Here is a 20760-nt window from a genome sequence, read left to right on the forward strand (position 1 = left end):
CTGACATTACTACTTCCAAATCTGAGCAATTACCATAAAATTCAGAATGATGGCGGTATAGTTTCCTTTGACATTATGCAGCTCAGAAGTTCTTGAAGTAACTGAATTAAAATTTTAGTAATATAAATTATCTGACTTACTGAATGAGCTCTGAGGACCGCAATTATCTTTGAGAGGGCCATGTTCCAAAGTTCATCAGTGTATGCTCTGGTTACTAATCCTTGAGTCACATGTAAAATGTGATCTTCCACCACAAAGAACCTAAAACGGTAATTCCAACAGAGCATGTATTTTAAAAATCCCAAACAGAAAATAATTACTTCTGACATTTAACATAGTATAAAATTAGTAATAGTTGCTTCCATATTAGATACATACCCTACAATCTGAGTGAAATATCTTCTATAGCCATCAACTGTTTCATGCTTTAAATGAAAAATAAAAATCAATTTAAACCAATAAATACCAGTAACATAAAATTTCCAAGTCACTACAACTTCATTAATAAATACTTATTGAGAGCCTACTACATGCTACACACTTAGGTACCAGGGATACATGTGTAAATATAATAAGTACTTATCCTGATGAAAGGAACATTTGAAATAAACAAGTTAAAAAGTAAACAAGACTTCAGAACCCCTTCTCAACAAACTATTTGAAGCTACTATCACCTCTCCCTTGGTTCAACAGATTACCCTCCTACCTCTCCCCAGCTTCCAAGCTTGCCCTACAATCTATTCTCATACAGCCGTCAGAAAGATACTTTTCAAACAGCAATCAGACATTTTATCTTCTGCCCCAAACCTTGCCTTTTCATATCATTCATAACAAAAATGATCCTACAATTGGCTGTTTATAATTATAACAAAAGGCAAAAAAATACTTCATATTTCAATTAAGTTCAAATGGAATATTTTGCATGTTTCATAAATGTGATCAATTTTTCAAACATCTGGGTTTCTTTCAGTAATTTTGGGGGAGAATTGTTAATATTTTAGCTTAAAAATACTATGATCACAAAATATAGTTTATACAATATCAAATGTTTGATATTTTCTGATACTTGCTATCTATAACAGTATGTAATCAAAAGCTATGTAATATTTCATGAGCACTGGAAGAGTGTGCTTTTACAGTTGTTGAAACAGGATTCTCCATGTTCCATTTGATCAAGCTGATTAAGCATATTTTATATTCTAACTGGCATTTTGTCTACTTAGATAACAAGATAGCCAGATGTTTAAAAATCCACTATGCATATGAATTTTTCCATTTCTCTTTATAGCTGATACAATTTTGCTTTAAATATTTAAAATCAATGTTGCAAATACTTACACACATATTTTATTTTCATCATTCTAGGTTTTTTTCTCTATCACACAAAAGAATATACTTGGTTTCTATATTTTTAGTAGTCACTCTAAAAAAATCACATCCTTAAGTAATCAAACTAACATCACTATTTAGTTTTTATTATGTTTTGCCGATTATTCTTTTCTGCATCTGCCATTTAGTATTCTTTCCTTTTACCCTTTCCTTTGGAAATTCTTTAATAAAGATGCTTTGGTGGCAATTTCCATTCCTCTTTGTCTGAAAAATGTTTGTCTGCCCTTCTTTCACTGGATATTGAAGCCTGGGTTGATCATTAATCTTCTTTCAGCACTTAAGATATTTCATTGTCTTGTTTATTTGAAAATAATCTACTTTTAAGATCAATTTTTTTTGGTGGTTTTGTTGTTATTATTGTTTTGTTTTTGTTTTATGGTGCTGGGAATCAAAACCAGGGCCACATGCATGCTAGACAAGCACACTACCACTGAGCTACATCTCCAGCCCCTATTAAGCTTCATTTCTACAGTCAAGTTTACTGATACATAATTTAAACAAAAAAAATATCAAAGATATACAGACAGTAAATTAGCACATAAAAAGATGTTCAGTATAACTTTTCATCAGGTAAACATAAACAAAACCACAGTGAATTACTGCTACACACTTACTATAATGCTGAAAATTAAAAAAATTGACCAAGTGCTGGTAAAGCTGTGGAGCAGCTGGAACTTGCTTACACTTTTGGTAGGTAAAGGTTGATAATTTGCAATAATGAATTACCATACAATCTTGCAGTCCTCCTAGATTTACTCATGAGAAATGACACAGTAGCTCATCTGTGAACATTTATATGTCCATTTTAAAAGTTGGCTTGTCTTTAATTGTTCAATTATACAAGTTCTTTATAAATTCTGGATGTACAAGTACTTTGTTAGATGTGAGTTTTGAAATATTTTCTCCAATGAGGTTAGCCTGGCCCAAAAGACCAAAAATCGTATGTTCTCTCTCAAATGTGGACATTAGATCAAGGGCAAACACAACAAGGGGATTGGACTTTGAGCACATGATAAAAGCAAGAGCATACAAGGTAGGGATGAGGATAGGTAAGACACCTAAAAAATTAGCTAGCATTTGTTGCCCTTAATGCAGAGAAATTAAAGCAGATACCTTAAAAGCAACTGAGGCCAATAGGAGAAGGGGACCAGGAACTAGAGAAAAGGTTAGATCAAAAAGAATTAACCTACAAGGTAACACACGCACAGGAAATTAATGTGAGTCAACTCCCTGTATAGCTATCCTTATCTCAGCCAGGAACACTTGTTCCTTCCTATTATTGCTTATACTCTCTCTTCAACAAAATTAGAGATAAGGGCAAAATAGTTTCTGCTGGGTATTGACAGGGTGGGGGGGAGAGGGAGGGGGCAGAGTGGGTGGTAAGGGAGGGGGTGGGGGCAGGGGGGAGAAATGACCCAAGCCTTGTATGCACATATGAATAATAAAATAAAAAAAAAAAGAAAAGAAATATTTTCTCCAAGTGTGTTCTTACCTTTTCATTTATTTTTTTCTTACCTTTTTTATGGTGGTACTAGGTTTGAAGTCAGGGCTTTGTACTTGCTAGGCAGGCACTCTACCATTTCAAAAATGCCTCCAGCCCTTTTTGCTCTTGTCAGTTTGGAGATAGGGTCTCACTTTTTGCCCAGGCCAGCCTGGACCATAATCCTCCCATTTTAGGCTTGCTGGGATGATAGGCATGCACCACCACTTCCAGCTTTTCTCCACTGAGATGGGGTCTTACAAACTTTTTTGCCTGAGAAGGCCTGGAACCACAATTCTCCCAATCTCAGCCTCCCACATAGCTTGAGATGAGAGATACACTTCACTGCACCCAGTCCCTTTTCATTTTCTTGACACACTTTTTAAAGAGTAGAAGTGTTGACACTTTCTGGTAGTCTGACTCTCAGTCAGGTAAGCCTTTCTTTTTGGGCTAGAGGCGTGGCTCAAGTGGTAGAGCATCTGCCCTGCAAGCACAAAGCCCTGTATGCAAACCATAGTACCACAAAAAAAATAAAGAGTGGAAGTTTTTCATTTCACTATTCAATTACTCAGTTTTTTTCTCTTATGTTCATGCTTTATGTATGTCACCTAAGGAAATACTGCCTAAACCAAGGTCACAAATATTTTACCCTTTGTTATTTTCTTTTTCCAAGTTATAATTTTAACTCATACATTTAGGTTCATAATCTATTTCTTGAATTACTGAATGAACTAAGAGTCAATATTCATTTTTTTAACATATGGATCATTTCATATCTTCTGGTCAGAGCACAGGATTTTTATGACTTTAAGAGCTTTATGTTCATTGATACCTACTTTATGGTCCAGAATATGAACTGTCTTGGTGAATCTTCTACGTGTACCTAAAAGGATATGCATTCTATTTGGGCAGAATATTCAATAAATGTCAATTAGATCAAAATACCTAAAAATGTTTTTCATGTCTTCTATTTTCTCTTTATCACTAGTGTTCTGCAATTTCATTATAGGGCTTCTGAGAGTGTTTCTTTCCATTTAACCTATTTGGGATTCCTTGAGCTTAACTGTTTCTTTTCAGCCATATACTATCATATTCTTCTGTTCCATTTGCTCTGTTCTCTTTCTGAAACTCCAACTAGACATGTTAGACCTCATGGTATGTCTTCTCTTCTGTTATTTTTTAAATTTTGTATCTTGATGATGAATTCTAGATAATATCTTCTTATCAACAAAGAAAATCCATCAACTGTTAAACCTATTCAGTTTCGGATATATAATTATACGCATTGTGTGTGTGTGTGTGTGTGTGTGTGTGTGTGTGTGTGTGTGTGTGCTGGGCATTGCACCCAGGCCTTCTACATTCTACTTATGTGCTCTACCACTGAGCTACTTTCCCAGTCCTCGATCAATTTGTAATTTCTAGATACTATACCTGATTTTTCTTCACATCTTGTTCGGTCATTTTTTGTAGTTTCTGTTCCTCATTATATTAGCAATCTTGCCTTTTATTTCTTTAAATATATTAAATAGTGTTATCACTATTTCATAAATGACTGAACTATAAAGTTGTTTAGGACCTATTTCTGTTATTAATATTTCAATATTACTTTTGACTATAATTTGCTAATTTCCTTGAAACTTTATGAATACTCTTTAACTCTGGGATGAAGGTGCAGAGATCACTATTTGCTTTGCTTTTGCCAAGCACTTGAAGACACAATCAGCATGGACTCACTTTAAGCTAAATTTCCAGTTTGATATACTTTGACTAAGCACAATGAATTTGGGTTGCAACACATGTAACAAACTGCTTGTTATGAATTCTCAGAGAGACCTTTTTTCTCTGTTCACTCAGTACCAAGATTAGAGGTAGCTAACTTTCGGTACAGTACTTGTGAGAGAGAATTGAACGGTTTTTAAATGGTTTATCTAGGCCATCCTAATAATGAGGCTTTAAATTCTTTGGAGCTTCATCTTTGTAAGGGAGAGGCTCTCTTACTGAACATCTATCTACTTTAAGTGGACTCTAGGTTAACCCCTCTGGACTCCAAGTCCTCAAAACTTGTGCTTTCTCTCTCAATAGATGCTCCTAAGATAAAAGTTACATTCAGAGCCTCATTATACCTATATGGGTTTCTGCCTTCATTTAGATTTTCCTGTTTTGCTCATTTGTTTTATAGCCAGCTGTACTGAGGTATAAATTGCATTCAAAAAAATTCACTTTTTCATGTGCAGTTTCTATGAGTCAAAATAAACACATCTAGTCACATAACTGTCACCACAATAAACATCTAGGAAAGTTTATTTACTTAGTTTTTGTCCTGATTATACTTTTCTGCCAGATCTTCAGTACGTTTCAAAAATCTAAAATCGTAAGGAAAAAAGTCTAACATCTTTAGTTTTGTTTTTTTTTTTTCCAGATGTAACCATTAATCAAGGTACATACTTTACTATACTGTTAAAAACTAATCATCATTCTTAACATTTTATATATTTATCTTTCTAAAATTTACTGTCTATTTTCCTAAAAGAATGTAAGCTCACAAGAGAAGGGACTTAATCAGTTTTGCTTACTGTTGTACCCATGGCACCTAAACCAACTATTAGAAATGGTAGGTGTTCACTAAATATTTGTAGCCAAATGAATGCATGCTTTGAAGAAATTAAACCAAGGTACAAGAATAAAAAGAAACAACATAACTAATTCAAAATTTTCACATACGTACCATATTTGACTGAGGTTGCAATACTAGTCTTGCTTGTTTTTTTCTTTGTTTTCTGTAATAATTTTCAAATGTTTCTTCATCACCCTAAAATAAAGCCAGAATAATAAAAAAATGTGTGCATGAGCACACAATACACACACACACACATACATATAGAGCTCTTTTTTTTTCTTATTCTTTTTTTTCTTTATTCATTTATTCGTATGTGCATACATTGTTTGGGTCATTTCTCCCCCCCCCCAACCCCCTCCCGCTCCCTCCTCTCCCCCTCACACCCTCCTCACTTCCAAGCAGAACTTGTTCTGCCCTTTTCTCCAATTTTGTTGAAGAGAAGAATAAGCAATAATAAGAAAGACATAGCAGTTTTGCTAGTTGAGATAAGGATAGCTATAGAGAGATTTCTAGCATTGCTTCCATGCACAAGTGTATTACATGATTCATCTCTACCTGACCTCTTCACTACTTCCTGGTCACCTTCCCATATTGACCTCTGCAACTTTAAGGTTACTGTATTACCTCCTCTGCAGTGGGGACATCAAACACTTTCATGTTTTGGGTTTCCTACCTATCCGCGTACCTCCTGTATGTGCTCTCCCCTTAGTGTGTGACCCAAGTCCAACAACATTGCTGTATTTGCCCTAGATCTAAAGTCTGCATAGGAGGGAGAACATACAATTTTTGGCCGGGTTTCCTACCTATCCGCGTACCTCCTGTATGTGCTCTCCCCTTAGTGTGTGACCCAAGTCCAACAACATTGCTGTATTTGCCCTAGATCTAAAGTCTGCATAGGAGGGAGAACATACAATTTTTGGCCTTCTGAGCCTGGCTAACCTAGCTCAGAATGATGTTCTCCAGTTTCATCCATTTACTTGCAAATGATAAGATTTCATTCTTCTTCATGGTTGAGTAAAACTCCATTGTGTATAAACACTTCATGCTTGCTAGGAAGGTGCTCTACTACTTGAGCCACTCTGCCAGCCCATGATTTATTTTTTATGAATTCAGAAAAATAAAACTAACTAGGCATCAGTGTCTCATGCCCAACTACTCAGAAGGCAGAGGTCAAGAGGATCATGGTTCAAAGCGAGACCGGGCAAATGGTTCATTAGACCCTACCTCTAAAATACCCAGCACAAAACAGGGCTGGCAGAGTAGCTCAATCTGTAGAGCCCTTGCCTAGAAAATGTGAGGCCCTGAGTTCAAACCCCAGTACCACCAATGTAAGTAAGTAAATAAATAAGAGTGTTACTCGATAATAAATAAAAAATAGTGTAGTAGAAAGAATTTTTTTTCTTTTAATTTTTATTTTATTCAGTAGAAAGAACTTCTCAGACAGGGAAATATGCCACAAGTGCTAGTTGATCTTTATGTATTTATTTATTTATTTTTTAATTGTTATTTTATTCATATGTGCGTACAATGTTTGGGCCATTTCTCCCCCCCTTTCCCCCACCCCTACCACCCACTCCCTCCCTTCCCCACCCTTACCTCTCACTACCCAGCAGAAACTATTCTGCCCTTATCTCTAATTTTGTTGAAGAGAGAGTATAAGCAATAATAGGAAGGAACAAGGGTTTTTGCTAGTTGAGATAAGGATAGCTATACAGGGAGTTGACTCCCATTGATTTCCTGTGCATGTGTGTTACCTTCTAAATTAATTCTTCTTGAACTAACCTTTTCTCTAGTTCCTGGTCCCCTTCTCCTATTGGCCTCAGTTGCTTTAAAGTATCTGCTTTAGTTTCTCTGCATTGAGGGCAACAAATGCTATCTAGTTTTTTGGGTGTCTTAACGATCCTCATACCTCCCTTGTGTGCTCTCGCTTTATCATGTGATCAAAGTCCAATCCCCTTGTTGTGTTTGCCCTTGATGTAATGTCCACATATGAGGGAGAACATACGATTTTTGGTCTTTTGGACCAGGCTAACCTCACTCAGAATGATGTTCTCCAATTCCATCCATTTACCTGAGAATGATAACATTTTGTTCTTCTTCATGGCTGCATAAAATTCCATTGTGTATAAATACCACATTTTCTTGATCCATTCGTCAGTGGTGGGGCATCTTGGCTGTTTCCATAAGTTGGCTATTGTGAATAGTGCCGCAATAAACATGGGTGTGCAAGTGCCTCTGGAGTAACCTGTGTCAAATTCCTTTGGGTATATCCCCAGGAGTGGAATTTCTGGATCATATGGCAGATCTATGTTTAGTTTTTTAAGAAGCCTCCATACTGTTTTCCAGAGTGGTTGCACTAGCTTGCATTCCCACCAGCAGTGTATGAGGGTTCCTTTTTCCCCACATCCTCACCAACACCTGTTGTTGGTGGCATTTTTGATGATAGCTATTCTAACAGGAGTGAGGTGGAATCTTAGTGTGGTTTTGATTTGTATATCCTTTATGACCAGAGATGGTGGGCATTTTTTCATGTGTTTTTTGGCCACCTGAATTTCTTCTTTTGAAAAGGTTCTGTTTAGTTCAGTTGCCCATTTCTTTTTTTTTTTAATTTTTTTTCTTGTTTATTAATTCACATGTGCATACATTGGGTCATTTCTCTACCCTGCTCCCCTCCCCCACCCTTTCCCTCCTCCCCTCCTCAGTTTCAGGCAGGCCCCATTCGGCCCTTATCACTGATTTTGTTGAAGAAAGGACATATGCATAATAAGAAAAACAAAGCATTTTTGCTGGTTAAGGATAGCTATACAGAAAGATTCCTACTATTGCTTTCATGTACCTACCCATTTCTTTATTGGTTCATTAATTTTGGGGGAGTTTAGTTTTTTGAACTCCCTATATATTCTGGTTATCAGTCTTTTGTCTGATGTACAGCTGGTAAATATTTTCTCCCACTCTGTGGGTGGTCTCTTCAGTTTAGAGACCATTTCTTTTGCTGTGCAGAAGTTTTTTTATTTTATGAAGTACCATTTGTCCATTCTTTCTCTTAGTTGCTGAGCTGCTGGGGTTCTATTGAAGAAGTCCTTGCCTATACCTATTGATTCCAGAGTATTCCCTACTCTTTCCTGTTCTAACTTCAGAGTTTTGGATCTGATATTAAGGTCCTTGATCCATTTTGAGTTGATACTAGTACAGAGTGATAAACATGGATCTAGTTTCAGTTTTCTGCAGGCAGATAACCACTTTTCCCAGCAACATTTGCTGAAGAGGTTGTCTTTTCTCCATCGTATGTTTTTGGCACCTTTGTCAAAAATAAGGTGGGCATAGCTGTATGGATTCATATCCGGATCCTCTATTCTATTCCACTGGTCTTCATGTCTGTTTTTGTGCCAGTACTATGCTGTTTTTATTGCTATTGCTTTGTAATATAGTTTGAAGTCGAGTATTGTGACACCTCCAGCATTGCTCTTTTTGCTGAGTATTGCCTTGGCTATTCGTGGTCTCTTGTGTTTCCAAATGAATTTTAGGGTAGATTTTTCTATCTCTGTGATAAATGTCATTGGGATTTTGATGGGAATTGCATCAAACATTAGATTGTTTTTGGTAGTATACCCATTTTTACTATGTTGATTCTACCAATCCATGAGCACAGGAGATCTCGCCACCTTCTGCAGTCTTCCTTGATCTCTTTCTTCGGGGGTTTGTAGTTCTCCTTGTAGAAGTCATTCACATCCTTTGATAAGTTTACTCCTAGGTATTTGATTTTTTTTTTTGAGACTGTTGTAAATGGAACTGTTTCCATATATTCTTTCTCAATTTGTTTGTTGTTGGTGTATAGAAAAGCTAATGATTTTTGTAAGTTGATTTTGTATCCTGCCACCTTGCTGAAGCTGTTTATGGTGTACAAGTTCTTTACCATCAAACAGTCATTTTAAATTTCCTAACTGGAATATAAATGCTGAATGGCATTTCAGATTGAATGTAAAGAAAAGGCATTATAGCTCAAACTTAGTAAATGTACTTGCTATCATGATCACTGAGAAAAATAAAGTTAAGGCCCAACAATTTGACATTTGCCCAGTTCATCACTTAAGCTTTGTAGATTTTTGACTGACCAAATGAAAATATGGCTGTCAGTGAAGGAAACTAAATAAATTAACTGTCAAGCCTAAATTTCTGAACCATTGCCCTATGTGAACTGGCTTCTTCTTCCACCTCTTGCTATACCCTGTCTCCCAGTATATCCAATACACTATTCTGTTTTCATTCCAGCCTTTTGTGTAGGCTATTTCTAAAGCATGCTTTCCAGTTCCCTATCTACTTATGATTTGTTACTCATCCTTCTGGACTTCCCATAGATGTCACTTCCTTTGGAAAGCTTTGTCTAATTCCAAAGGCATGCTATTTTCTATTATACTACAACAACCTATCAAAGCACTTATATGGGGCTGTAACTTCCTGATTATTAGTCTAACTCAGTTTTATCCAGCGGAACGTTTTATGATGATGGAGTTTCTATGTTTGCTGTCTAATATGGTAACCACTAGTAACATGTGGCAGTTGAACATTTGAAATGTGGCTAATAGGACTGAGATACTTTATTTGCTTACTTTTAATTAATTTAAATTTAAATGGCCACACATAGCTAGTGGCTAACATAATGCACAGCAGAGATCTATCTCCTTAACTTTATTCTAAGTCTGTTAGAACTGTCTACATATAATTTTACAATTAAGAACATTTACATTTATGGTTATTAGTGGGAGGTATTTGCTGACTTTTAAAATTTTGGGGTTTTTTGTTTTGTTTGCTTTGGTTTTTTTCCTGGTTGGTTTAAGTACTATATATTTTTTTCTCTCTCCCTTATTCATCTTAGGAATTTGCTAGTTTTCTGAGTTTAACATGCTTGATTCTTTTCTAATCCTCATTTTTTCACCTATTCCTCTCATGAAATTTATTCTTTTCTGAGCTTTTGTGACTGTCTTTCTTCCTCATCTGTGTATTCAATTCCTTCAGGTGTCTTCTGCAATGCTGGCTCAGTGGTTATGAATGGCTATAGTTCATGCTTATATTGGAAGTTTCTCATGTCCCAGTGATTTGTAAAAGGGTAACTTTGCTGGACAAAGTAATCTTGTTCAGTAATTATTTACTCTCAGGGCTTGGAATACATCATTTCATGCTTTCCTGGCTTTCAGAGTTTCTACAGAGAGGTCTGATGTAATTCTGATGAGTTTGCCTTTATAAGTAGGTTGACATTTTTCTCTTGTATCTTTCAGTATTTTTTTTTTTGTTCTGTACTCCTGACATTTTAACTACAACATAATGTGGAGACGTATTTTTCTGGTAATGTCTATGTGAGGTTCTAAAGATTTGGACATTTTTTCTGCTGTAATTTCAGTGAACAGGTTTTCTATGCCTTTAGATTATACCTCAGGTTCTTCTACTCAGTAGACTCTTAGGTATAGTCTCTTAATCACATGTCAGAGTTCTTGAAAGTTGTGATCATTCTTGCTTTTTTTTTTTATTCTTACTGTCTGAATATAGTATTTCCACAACCTTGTCTTCAATCTCTGATACTCTTTCTCTGATACTTTCTTCTGCTTGAGCTAGACTACTGGTGATACTTTCTACTGTGTTTTCTACTTGATTTATTGACATTTTTCATTTCCAACATTTCCAGTTTTTTAAAGAATTTCAATTTTCTTGCTGAACTTTTAATCCATTTTACTGACATTCTCATCTGGGTCTTGAGCTGACTCACTTGCTTCATTCATCTATTTATTTGAATCCTCTTTAAGATCATTTCTAAAACTAGACTTTTAAATTTTTGTCCAGCACTTCAAGCATTTCAGTATCTATGGATTTGGTTACTAAAGAGTCATACTGCCTTGCTTTTTCATACTCCTTGTTTCTATGTGGTTATCTGCACATCAAATGTTTTGTTTAAGATTTACTGAGATGCAGGAAGTTCTGAGTGTCCCTAATCTGCCATCTTCCATCCTCCCTGAATTATATCTTAATAAAGCAATTATTTTAAAAAAGATAACTGACAAGTTAATCAAAACAAGAATGATACAGTATGAAGTAAAGATGTAGAAATGAAATATCTGCAAGTAACTGTGATACAATATTAGCACAAAGACAATGGAGAAATATAAATACAGTCATGAATCACTTAATAATAGGGATATATTCTGAAAAAGACAATAAATTTGTTATGAACATCACAGGGTGTACTTACATAAATCTAGATTATACAGCCTACTATACACCTAGGTATGTGGTATAACCTATTCTTAAATTCTTTTATTTTACTTTTTAAACCTTTTTTTTTTCAGAAAAAAAACTTAGCCATAAGTGTACACATTAGCCTAGGACTACACAAGGTCAAAATCATCAAAATATACTTACCAAAACAGAATAAATGTGCAAACATCGGTAAACAGGGGAAAAATCAACAAGATCCTGAACAGTTAAGACCTAAAAAAAAAAGGCATTAAAAAAAAAGCAGTCAAAATATCAATCTGCTGTCGAATAATATAAAGTTAAAGATAGAAGAGATTCATGAATTTTGTATAACATTTATGTAATTCTCCCATAGAAAGTGTACAATATAAACACAATACCCATTTTATTTCATCTGTGTATTTTCAGTAGTTTATTCTTTATATATTTATTATCACTGCTGACTATTTTAGATTATAAAGTATATCTTCATATACTTGGGAAATTACCAGAAAATTGTTATGGTTAAGTAGATACTTCATTTTTACTTTGTTAAAAATGATGCATGGATTTATGACTTAGCTATAGACAAAGCTTCTCCTCTTAAACAGCTAAGTCAAATGATTTACCATTATTGCTTCAAATGAAAGACAGCATCACTATTACTTTATAGACCATTAAAAAAGAAAAAAAAAACAGCCACTTGAAACTACGACATCATAAATTTTAAGATGTATACTGACTTATGGAATACAGAGTGTGAAAATTATTCCCATTATATTATAATGTGAAAAAAATGAAGCTTAGAATTGATTAAATATAGTTTGAAGTTCTTCAAACTTGAGAAATTCATTAACCTTTCTGAAGGGAACACATTTCTACTCTTAGGAATCCTCAGAATGGATTTAAATTATTGTTCTTATGCTGTTATTTATTAGGAAAAATATGGAAACAAAATGTACTACTTGTAAAAGAAAACCAAAAGAACTGGAAAACAACCAACTTACTCTAAGAGCATGGATTTAGGGTTAAGGCTTGATGGTTAAATTCCCAACAATTAAAGACATGCAAAATAGAACAGAGAGGGAAACTGAGGTAAGGATGGTTTATTTTTACCATTCTAAACATCAAGAATGTAGAAATCCTCTGAATATTAAGAACAAAAGTGTAGATTTTAAAAATACTTAATTTCAAGACACACTATCCATATTAGGAAGACATTCAGCTGTCTAAGGCTGAATTATATTGCTTATATTCAGGACAATAATATACATTCATTTCATATGTGTGTGTATTTGTGTATACATATATATTATATATAAAATCACATATATAAATATGCATACATACATCTAAACATTTCACATACATGTGTGTATAGTCACATCCTCTGACATACAGCAAAAATGTACACAGTGAACATTCAGTTGTTGTACCACTCACAGAGGAGGCCATGAACACACATTCACATAGCTTAATTAAAAGTTCTTACTATGCCCAATTAGGTCATTAGAAAAAGAATTTCAAACCTCATTGACAAGGCAAAACTTACAAGTAATCAGGAATAAGTAGGCTCCCTATGATACTAAATTTGAAAGGAATTCCAAGAAGACAGCCAGGTGTTACTTAAGTGGTGTCACACATCTGTAACCCCAGCACTTGGGAGACGGAGGCAGGAGGAATGAGAGTTCGAGGCCAGTCTGAGCTACACAGCAAGATACTGTCTCAGAACAAACAAACAAAAAACAATCAAAAGAAGGAGGAGGAGAAAAATGGTAGACTCAATAGAAAACTTTGTGGAATTTTAAAAAGTAATAGGATGAAAGAATGAATTTGGATATAAAAGATAACAAAGTAATTTTAAGGTTTCTAGACCTTTTAGGATTATTTTTAAGAATTAAAAAATTTAGCCATAATCATAATAGAATTATTTTGCAGTATCTCAGCATCAACAGAAAAAAAATTGGTAGGCTATCCAGAATTAGGCCAAATGGCAGGATCAAGACATTGTGAAATAAAAAATTTGCCATAGATAATTCAAATATGAGTAATTACTATAAAAGCAATAGATTTACATTTCAGTGGTAATTATGGGGAAATGACTAGCTTCAACTATCTATGGTTTACAAATATAATCTGCAATGTATCCAATTTGTCTGTCAGTTATGTAGTTTAGTGTTCAAATGATTCCATTGTCCATTACAATATGATTGCCATAAATCCAGTTTGCAAAGGGGAAGACTAAGAGTGACAGAGATGTACTTTATAACCCAAAATTAAAAATGTATCCAGTAAGAAAGAAAGGAAAAACCCCATTACCTCCTCTTCATTCTCATCCTCTTCCTCAAGTACATATTTTAATACAATTTCATTCTTTTCTTCTGGAATTCTATCATGATTTATATACATATTCTTCCCAAATTTCACATTATTTTGCTTCTGCAGAGCAACACTGAAGATCTTCTGCTGTTGTGCCTATTTTGGGAAAGAGAAAACTTTAGATTATTTTAATATTTATTATAGTCAAAGTTGGTGCAATTTTGTTTTGGTTTGGTTTTTTTGAGACAATGTCTTGCTATGTATTTCAAGCTGGCTTGAAACTTACTATGTAGCTTAGGCTGGCCTCAAATTCGAGCTTCTCCTGCCACAGCTCCTGAGTGCTGAGATTACAGATATATGCCGCCATATATGTGGGTCTAAAAAATTTTGTTCATAGTATTTTCTTATCTTCTTAATGTAGATGTAGGATCTGTAGCAATATACTCCTTTTTATTCATGATTTGTGCCTTCTCTCTTCCTTTTCAAATAGTCTCACAGGGGGTTATCAATTTTATTTTAAAACATTAAGAACCAACTTTTGGCCTCGTTCATATCCCTATTGTTTTTTCTCTTCTATTATGTTGATGTCTGCTCTTATTTTGATTATTTCCTTCTTTTTTTTTTTTAGTTTAATTTTCTGTTTCTTTAACTTCTTGAAATGATTACTTAATTCATTGATTTCATCCTTCCTTTGCTAATTTGTAAATTTAAGGTTGCAAATTTCCCTTTAAACATGAGGCTTTCCTAACCTATAAAAGTTCCTGGGAGGCTGACATAGTAGAGCACTTGTCTATCAAGGTCAAGATCCTGAGTTCAAACCCCAGTACCACCAAAAAAAAAAAAAAAAAAAAAACTTTGAATGAGGGGAGGGAGGATAAAGGAGAATGGTGGAGGGGGTGCATTCAAATGTATTTGATATATTGTAAGAACTTCTGTAAATGCAATAATGTACCCCCAGCACAGCAATAATAATTTTTTTAAAAAGTTCCTGGGATACTCCTGTTTTCTAGATTCAGCACTGCTAGAACTGTGGTTTTGAATCTCATTCTCTTACTTCGTAGTCTCTACTTTTTCCAGGCTACTAATCTGAGGCTGGAACTCTAACCCACTGTCCTACAATTCTATTGTTTCTGCTTCTACACTGTCACCCAGAAATAACCTTAATCCCATTTTTGGCTTAAATTTTTTTTTTTTGTAGTTTTTGTTCATCTGCAGCAAATAAAGGTTTTTGGGTTTTTTTTAAATCAATCAAGTTTTTAACACTAAGCTGAACAAAAGATACTTCTAAAAATAACTCGAAACTGGGAGAGATGGCTTACACCTATAATCCCGGCTAATTGGGAAGCAGAGATTAAGAGGGTCACAGTACAAGGCCAGCATGGACAAAAATTTAGCAGGACCCGCCCCCATCTCAACCAAAAAAAAAAAAACCAAACAAACAAACCATGCATGGTGGTGTGCACCTGTCATCTCAGTTATGCCAGACATGAATAGGAGTACTGAGATCTAGGCATCTAGGCTGATCTAGGCAAAAACACAAGACCCTATCTGAAAAATAACTAAAGTTAAAAAAAAAAAAAAAAAGTGCTAGAGGAGTGACTCAAGTGGAGCACCTACCTAGCAAGTGCAAAGCCCTGAGTTCAAACCCAAATACCACCAAATAAATAAATAAACAAATAAATAGCGCTACTCTGGAGTTGGCGACAGGATGATCACAGCTTCAGGCCAGCCAAGGCAAAAAAGTCAGCAAGTCTCTGTTTCAAAACCCCAGGCATGGTGACACATAATTGTAATCCCAGCTACTAAGGACACAAAGGTAAGAGGATCATGGTCCGAAGCAGGCCCAGGCAAAAACATATGAGACTCTATCTCAAAAAACACAAAAAGCTCAAGTAGTAGAACATTTGTTTAGCAACTATGAGATCCTAAATTCAAACTCCATAATAATAATTATTTGAAAATTTAATCTTTTATAGCCTACCTGCAGACAAGCAATAGTTAACTAAAGCTGAAAACAACTGAAGCAAATTCAAAAAACATTATTGTACAACACAAATCCTATATTATTGTAGATAGTTCTAATTTTATTAAAGTAAATTAATCCTGGAAAACAATTTTCAAAATCAATACATCTTCAAAGTAAACAAACTATTAAACACAACAAATTAACATGGAGAGCAAAAGGTCACATATTTTATGGTTCCATTTACATGTAATACACAGAAAAGGCAAATATCTAAAGACATAACACAAATTGCTGACTGCCAGAGGCTGAGAGCAGGAAGAAATGAGAAGCAGCTTCTACATGGGTATGGGGCTTCCTTTGAGGGTAATGAAAATGTTTTGAAGCTAGATAGAAACGATGGTTGCACATTTCGACTAATCATAGATGGACTGTTTATTTTAAAATAGTTAATTTTGAAGTCAGGTGTAGGGGTACCACCTGTAATCCCATCACTTGGGATCCTGAGGTAGGCGGATCATGAGTTCAAGACCAGCTTGTGCTATATAGTGAAACCCTATCTCAAAAAAAATTAAATTAAATTAATTTTGTTATGTGAACTCAATAAAAAAATAGTAAACAATATACAACTGTGCAATGCTGAAACAATCAGAAGTATAATACAGATTATCTGATTTGTACATAATTCTTTAAAGGTTAAAATAGGGAGCTCTGCTCATATACTGAATTTTAATGTCCTCTGACTTGACAATGATCTGTTACAAAAAAATTTCTTTAACTAGAAAAGTAAAATAAGCTACTCTAAAGTAGTGTATAACACTTCATACAGCACTAGGGGAAAGCTAGGCATTAGATACCATGTCGAACATGATTTTATTTATACAAAGTAAGTATTAGAGGTTTAACAGCTAACGCCTGGGAATTTTACTTGAACTTCAAAAATTTGAGTTTTTGGGCCAGGGGTGTAGTTAAAGTGATAGAATGCTTTCTAGCATGTGTGAGGCCCTGGGTTCAACCCCCACTACTACAAAACAAATAAGTTAATTAAAAAAATTAAAACTTTATCTTAGGAAATTTCAAGGTAAACAGATTAGAATAATGAACCCCCATGCATCCATCATTACCTTCAACAACTAAATATTTTTACATTCTGCTTTGTCTACCCATTTTTTTATTCTTTTGCAGTACTGGGGACTGAAGTCAGGGGCTCATGTTTCTACTAGGTTCATGTATACATTTACACGCTCATTACAAACATACTCCCCCCACCTTTTTTTTTTTACAGTCCTCTTCACAATAAAATTCATATAAATTGAAATATACAGATCATTGGGGTGCAATTATCCCAAATACACTTTTATAAAACATTTCCATCTCCCCTCACTTCCTTTTCCAGAAATTTTCCCATCTAAGTAAGTTTATGGTCACCTACATTCTGTTTTTTTTTTTCCTTCTTCTTTTAATGTTTTGCCTAGTTTAGAACTACCTGGTTTAGTTTATACCTTTTATGTTTGACTTCTGTGACTAAATATATCTGTGAGATTCAGCCAGGCATGGTGGCACACACTTAATAAGCCCAGCTAGTTGGAAGGTGGAGATCAGGGAAATGCAGTTTGAGGGCAGCTCTGACAAAAAGTTAGTGGACACCCATCCTGACAAACTGGTTGGACATGATGGTTCACATCTGTAATCCTAGCCATGTGGGAGGCTTAGATAGGAGGAACATAGTCTGAGGCTGATCCTAAGCAAAAAATATGAGACCTCTGAAAAACAACTAAAACCAAAAGGGGCTTGCAGTATGGCTCAATTGTTAGAGCACCTCTCTACCAAGAGTAAGGCCCTAAGTTCAAAACCCCAGTAGTGGGGGAAAAAAAAAAAGTATCTGTGAGATTCATATGCATTGCTGCGTTATCAGTAATTTAGTCCTTTTTATAGCTAAGTACTATTCTGCTGTATGAATATGCCACAATTAGTGTATCCATTCCTCTTTTGACAGTCAATTGGGAACAAAAGCCACTGTGAACATCATGATGTCATGTTTTCATTTCTCACTGATAAATAACTAGGAGTGGAGCTGTCAACTCAAAAGGTAGGTATATTAACTTCCTAACTGTTGAACACTTTCCCATTGTTTGTCTTTTTATTATTGAACTATAGGAGTTTTTAATTCAAACTTAGTTTTAAAATTTTTTTTTTATCTGTACTGGGGTTGATCTCAGAGCCTAGTACTTCCAACAGGTGCTCTACCACTTGAGCCACACCCCCAGCACTTTTTACTTTCATTATTTTTTTTTTAGATATTGTCTTGCTTTTATCCCCAGGCCAGCTCAGACCAGGATCCTCCTATTTATGCTGGGATAACAGACATGTACCATTATACTCAACTTGTTTGTTGAGATGAGGTCTCACTAACTTTTTGTCCAAGCTGGCCTCAAACATCAATCCTTTTAATCTCCACCTCCCACATAGCTGGGATTACAGGCATGAGCCACCATGCCTGACTGAAATTTGTTTTTAAAAGGAACAATCTAGGACCTGAGCATAATTTGGCTGCTGGCAAAAGTTAATGTAACACCACATAAGTATACAAGACTGCTAATGCTTAGAGTTCAGCTATTGAGAAACTAAAGAATTCAAGTTAGACTGACTACTTAGAAAATGAACAGCTATGAGTCCAACAAACACTGACAAAATCCACTCAAAACAAGAACCAGTAAAGATTTGTTTTAAAAAGGGTAAAACTAAACAAAAGTAAGCATTTAATGTAAGCTAAAGAAGTAAACCTTGGATATATTTATGTCTTAAATTATTAAATAACATTAAGTTTACTCTCACCTGTTTCATTGCTGTTTCACCTATTTTGTCAGAATGTTTTCGAATGCTTTCCAAAAAGTCTTTGAGATCAGACATGGAGATTTCCTTAATATCTTCACGAAGTTTAGGAAGATTTTCTATCATTAGCTGACAAAAGCGGTACTGACTAACCCGGGGGAAGTACACATTCTCTAATAGCTCCATAGTTTTTAGGGCAGAATAATACCTGTGAGACATTAAAAAAAAATTCTATGAAAGTTCTTATCACATTAAATTTTACAAGTGAATCCAAATCATTAGTCAGTCTAATACTCCTATGAAAATGGTGTAATAGGGGTCAGGGTGGAGTTCAGTGGCAGAGCACTTGCCTACCATGGGTAAGGCCCTGGGTTTGATCGCTAGCACTGCAAAATAAATAAATAAATAAATAAAAGTTGGGGGTAATAACAGTAAGAGTCAAAATGAGTAAAATTAATATTTATTTCTATTTAATAAGCACAGAATATACACTACATACAAGTTGCAGGCTAAAAATTCATGGCTTATACTAACATAAACTTCCTTATTTAACTTCATCTAAATCTGTAACATCAAGAGCATAATCATAGTCATTATAGTATCTTAGTGTATATATAATTTCTGAATTGTAATAGCAATTTGATATATAATTTCATACTATCTCTCTCACCATAATATTAATGACACACTATTACATCAAAAAAATGCAGCACAGATTTAATTCCAAATAATGTAAAGTTTATTTAACTTTTTTTTGAAAAATTTGACACTGGTTTTTAGGGTAATTGGAAATATTAAGTGGAAAACCACTGGTAGTGATTTTTTAATTCAACAAGTATTTTCTGAACGCTTACTATTTATAAAGCACAATGTGAAATGCACAGCTTTGCCCTACAGAAACTTATGTATACTTTCATAAGTAATTTATTTTTTATGTATACTTTCATAAGTAATTTATTTTTCTTTTAGACTTCTATGAGGTATACTTCTATAGCAGACATTACAATTAACATTCTATAGATGAGAAAAATGAACCATGAAGAATATAATTTGGTCAAGATGCCAAAACTAATTGAGACTTTTCAGTTTTCTATAATAACTTTTATCACCATAACCATTTGAGAGCAGGTAATTTTAAAAACTGAACAAATAGTATTCTATACCTTCTTGTTGTATCAGATAATATTAAAAATAGGCCAGGGATGGTGGCCACACACCTGTAATCCCAGCACTCGGGATGTGGAGGAAGGAAAATCATGACTTCAAAACCAGCCTGGGCTACAAACTGAGTTCCAGGCCTGCCTGGGCTACATAAGGAAACTCTGTCTAAAAAATAAATAAACAAACAAACTGAGAAAGGAAAGGAGAAGAGAAGGGAGAAGAGGAAAAGGAGGGAAGAAGGGAGACAGAGAGAGAGTGAGAGAGAAACTTAGATGACAGTATGAGGAGATGATTATGATGATTTTGTAATGCCTAAGATATTAAAAATTTAGATGAAGTAAAACAGTTCAGAGCAATGCAGAACACTGTGACCCACAGTAGTCAAACCACACTATGTGATCCCAGCCTATTTCCTGATTTAATTTGAACTAGGTATAAAAAAGCATTCTTTCTACAACAGGCACAATTTCTGAAAATTCCTGGTGACATGTATAATGTGTTTGAACTCAAGTGATGGATGCTAAATGAAAAGTATTATCATTCTTTCTTTTCTTTCTTTCTTTCTTTTTTTTTTTCAATATACCACAGGCACAGTCAACTGACTTCATAGCACAACTGTACCTCCTTTCATGTTGCTCACCTCTCACCTTCTATTCTGGGACTTCCATGAATATGACTGAAGTACTTTTTTTACACATATGAAAATAGGATAATGAAACCCATTAAAATTGTTTAAAAAGGAGGAGAAGGGAGATCAAGACAGAAACAGAGATGAAT

General features: G+C 34.7%; 1 protein-coding gene across 9 annotated transcripts in view; it reads right to left on the minus strand.

The window, feature by feature from the left end:
- Exoc6 (exocyst complex component 6) overlaps positions 1 to 20760 on the minus strand; it is a 210817-nt gene that overhangs the window by 132096 nt on the left and 57961 nt on the right. For all 9 annotated transcript variants that reach the window (XM_074078754.1, XM_074078757.1, XM_074078759.1 and 6 more), the window contains 6 exons: positions 18826 to 19030; positions 14028 to 14183; positions 11895 to 11963; positions 5595 to 5678; positions 379 to 425; positions 141 to 261 (listed from right to left, as the gene is read on the minus strand). In XM_074078754.1, coding sequence (XP_073934855.1) covers positions 141 to 261; positions 379 to 425; positions 5595 to 5678; positions 11895 to 11963; positions 14028 to 14183; positions 18826 to 19030 — 682 coding nt within the window. The remainder of the gene's footprint in view (positions 1 to 140; positions 262 to 378; positions 426 to 5594; positions 5679 to 11894; positions 11964 to 14027; positions 14184 to 18825; positions 19031 to 20760) is intronic.

This window comes from Castor canadensis, chromosome 7 (assembly GCF_047511655.1).
Source record: "Castor canadensis chromosome 7, mCasCan1.hap1v2, whole genome shotgun sequence".
NCBI lineage: Eukaryota > Metazoa > Chordata > Mammalia > Rodentia > Castoridae > Castor > Castor canadensis.